The 2,739-nt window shown below is 39.8% G+C and overlaps 1 protein-coding gene across 1 annotated transcript in view; it reads left to right on the plus strand.

Moving 5' to 3' along the window:
• Positions 1-271: 271 nt before the first annotated feature.
• Positions 272-2,739, plus strand: part of THRB (thyroid hormone receptor beta) — a 99,378-nt gene continuing 96,910 nt past the window's right edge. Inside the window, exon 1 of the mRNA XM_007936437.2 lies at positions 272-572. Coding sequence (XP_007934628.2) covers positions 272-572 — 301 coding nt within the window. The remainder of the gene's footprint in view (positions 573-2,739) is intronic.

Consider the following 2,739-nt stretch of genomic DNA (forward strand, 5'->3'; position numbering starts at 1 on the left):
AAACTTGCTCTCAGGCCATTCTTGCGGAAGTGGGACTGGTGGAAGTACAGCCTTCCCATGGAGGAACTGCCATCTTTCTAGGCACTAAAAATAAGGGGGGAATGTGTTGATTACTCTGACAAGCAATCCAACTGTGGCTAAATGCCCAAGGCTGACAAATTCTGCATCTTATCACTGCCGTCAAGTGGAGGTGCATGTGAATACTGTCAGCCCGAAAGAAATGAGAAACAACTTGCCTTCCAAAACTCTGCATCTCAACAAAATCTTGACAATGCCAACAGCTCGTCATCTCATGTTTTTCAACCCTCCAGAAAATGGCCTTTCAGCCTGGGACAAACCCAAGCCTTGTCCAGACCGAGAACACGACTGGAAGCTAGGAGGAATGTCTGAAGCCTGCCTACACAGGAAGAGCCATTCAGAGAGACGTAGCACACTGAAAAATGAACAGTCGTCTCCACACCTCATCCAGACCACTTGGACTAGCTCAATATTCCATCTGGACCACAATGATGTGAATGATCAAAGTGTCTCAAGTGCCCAGACCTTCCAAACAGAAGAGAAGAAATGTAAAGGTAACCAGATTTTTATTAGACCGTATTAAGTGTTTCAACAAGGATAAAACAAAACAAAACAAAATCTCTGTCATAACTGCATACTCAGTTTCCATTTATTCCAATGTATAGTGTCCATGTGTTTTCTCCAATTACTCTAAGGCTTCTCTATCCCCATATCTTCTTTTAAGCATTAAAAAAAAAAAGCGGGTTCAAAGGAAAGCAGTTAATTTTAGTTTCATGTTGTGTTGGGACACTAGGGAAGAAGACATTTTTATTTCTCTAATTAGTAGAAGGGTTGTTAGTTTTGGCTTTAATTATATTTTGGAATCTGAGTAGAAACAGACATTGCTATAGTTATATAACTACTTGCTTAGAAGTGTGTGTGTATATGTGCACATGCAAGTACACGTGCATGAGACTGCACAGTTCTTTCTCCAGTTGTGCCAATAGATAATGGGATCTCCATGCTTACCCCTAACCCAAATAAGCACTCATACTCAAGAGAGAGACTTTAAGTTGTTTTCTTTTACTCCTTAAGTCTTTGTGTCATCATCCTGAAAGGAGAGATTATGGTGTTAGGAGGTTGTCACCTCATTAAAAAAAAAAAAAACCTGGCCTAAGTTCCTGATTGCATTAGAGTTAGCTTGTGGTTACCTCCGGTGGCCTCCATCTCAACAGATGTCTCTGTGCTGATCACTTTATTGGCTTAGGGCTCCCCAAAATCTTTGCTTCTTACCTCAATTTGTATTTTCAGATGTCCATGTTCATGTAACTTTCCAATTTCCATATTCATTCTTTTCCAGTTTAGAAAAACAGAAAAAGTCTTTTTGGGTTTTTTTTAAGGATTTTGACTCATAAAACAATAAAAGAACTTTAACTCATGATAAAGTTTGAAATTGTGTATTTGAAAATCTGGCTTCATATACCAAGATATATTAATGGAAGTTCGTAAAGACTCCTATATATGAGCCATGAAGTACTTTTGCAAACTGTCCTAACTTGAACATAAATACATGGTTGTATTTATCCACTTTTCAAGAGAGCTGATCCTTCAGCTCTTCTGAAAAACCCCTCAAAACCTCCTTGAAATTACCAATTGACCTGGCAAGTCGAGTGTACAGATGCTTCGGATGAAAATGGGATTGTCCAAAAGTAACAAGAAAATGATGGTCTGAGCTCTGACTTGAGTGCAATCAAAACTATACATGTTCCCTTTGGTAAGATTTGTTGTTTGGACTGTCCTCTTTATTATTTAAGAGCTTCAAGAAATTGAAGGGGATATTTAGAAAAAGAGCAAAATAGAATTTTGAGGAGAAGTCAGGATGTAGGAAGAGTGTGTGTGTGTGTATTTGTGTGTGTGTGTTTGAAATACACTTGTGAGTTAGTCTTAAACTTCTGTGACCAGATTATATGCATCTTCTAATTTCATGGGTTGACATCAAAACCAAGTCCTGATTCCCAGTGAAAATGTCAACAAGAAACTGTAGTGTCCTCATGGCCAAAGAGCCTCATAACCAAAATTTGATTCATTCACAGTGGGTACCTGAACTCATTCAGTCATGAGATCCATCTGTGTCTCTATGTTTGACAGGAAGTTTTGGCCTTGGTACCTGAAGTTCCCAACACTGCATACTTTTCAGTTTCTTGGTGCACCTTAGCATAAGCTGGAACAGTCTCTATCAGGATCCAAGACCCTAAGTATAGTGAAGTGCTTAAGGCCACAAATTTGAGACTCTGACATATTTGAGTTAGAATCCTAGCCCTGCCACTTTCTGTCTCTGAGTGAAGTAACTTATATCATTGTTGAAAGATTTAAATGAGAGACTATAAATAGGCATTGAGTATAGTATATCACGTATAAACCAAACTCTCTGCTGTCGAGTGGAGTCAACTCATAGCGGCTCCTCCTTGGGTTTCTGAGGTGGTATCTCTACGGAAGTAGATTGCCCAGCCTTCCTTCCGAGGAGTGGCTGGTGGGTTTGAACCACCAGCCTTCTGGTTAGCTGTCAAATACCTTAGGCACTATGCCACTAGAGCGCCTACATCACATATATAAAAAAAAAAAAAAAAAAAAAACCACTGCCATGGAGTTGGATCCAACTCATAGCAACCCCTCCTTGGGTTTCTGAAGCAGTATCACTACAGAAGTAGATTGCCCAACCTTCCTTCCGAGGAGTGGCTGGTG

This window comes from Orycteropus afer, unplaced genomic scaffold, assembly GCF_000298275.1.
Source record: "Orycteropus afer afer isolate SDZICR_OR568_19922 unplaced genomic scaffold, OryAfe1.0 scaffold00003, whole genome shotgun sequence".
In the NCBI taxonomy this organism is placed as follows: domain Eukaryota; kingdom Metazoa; phylum Chordata; class Mammalia; order Tubulidentata; family Orycteropodidae; genus Orycteropus; species Orycteropus afer.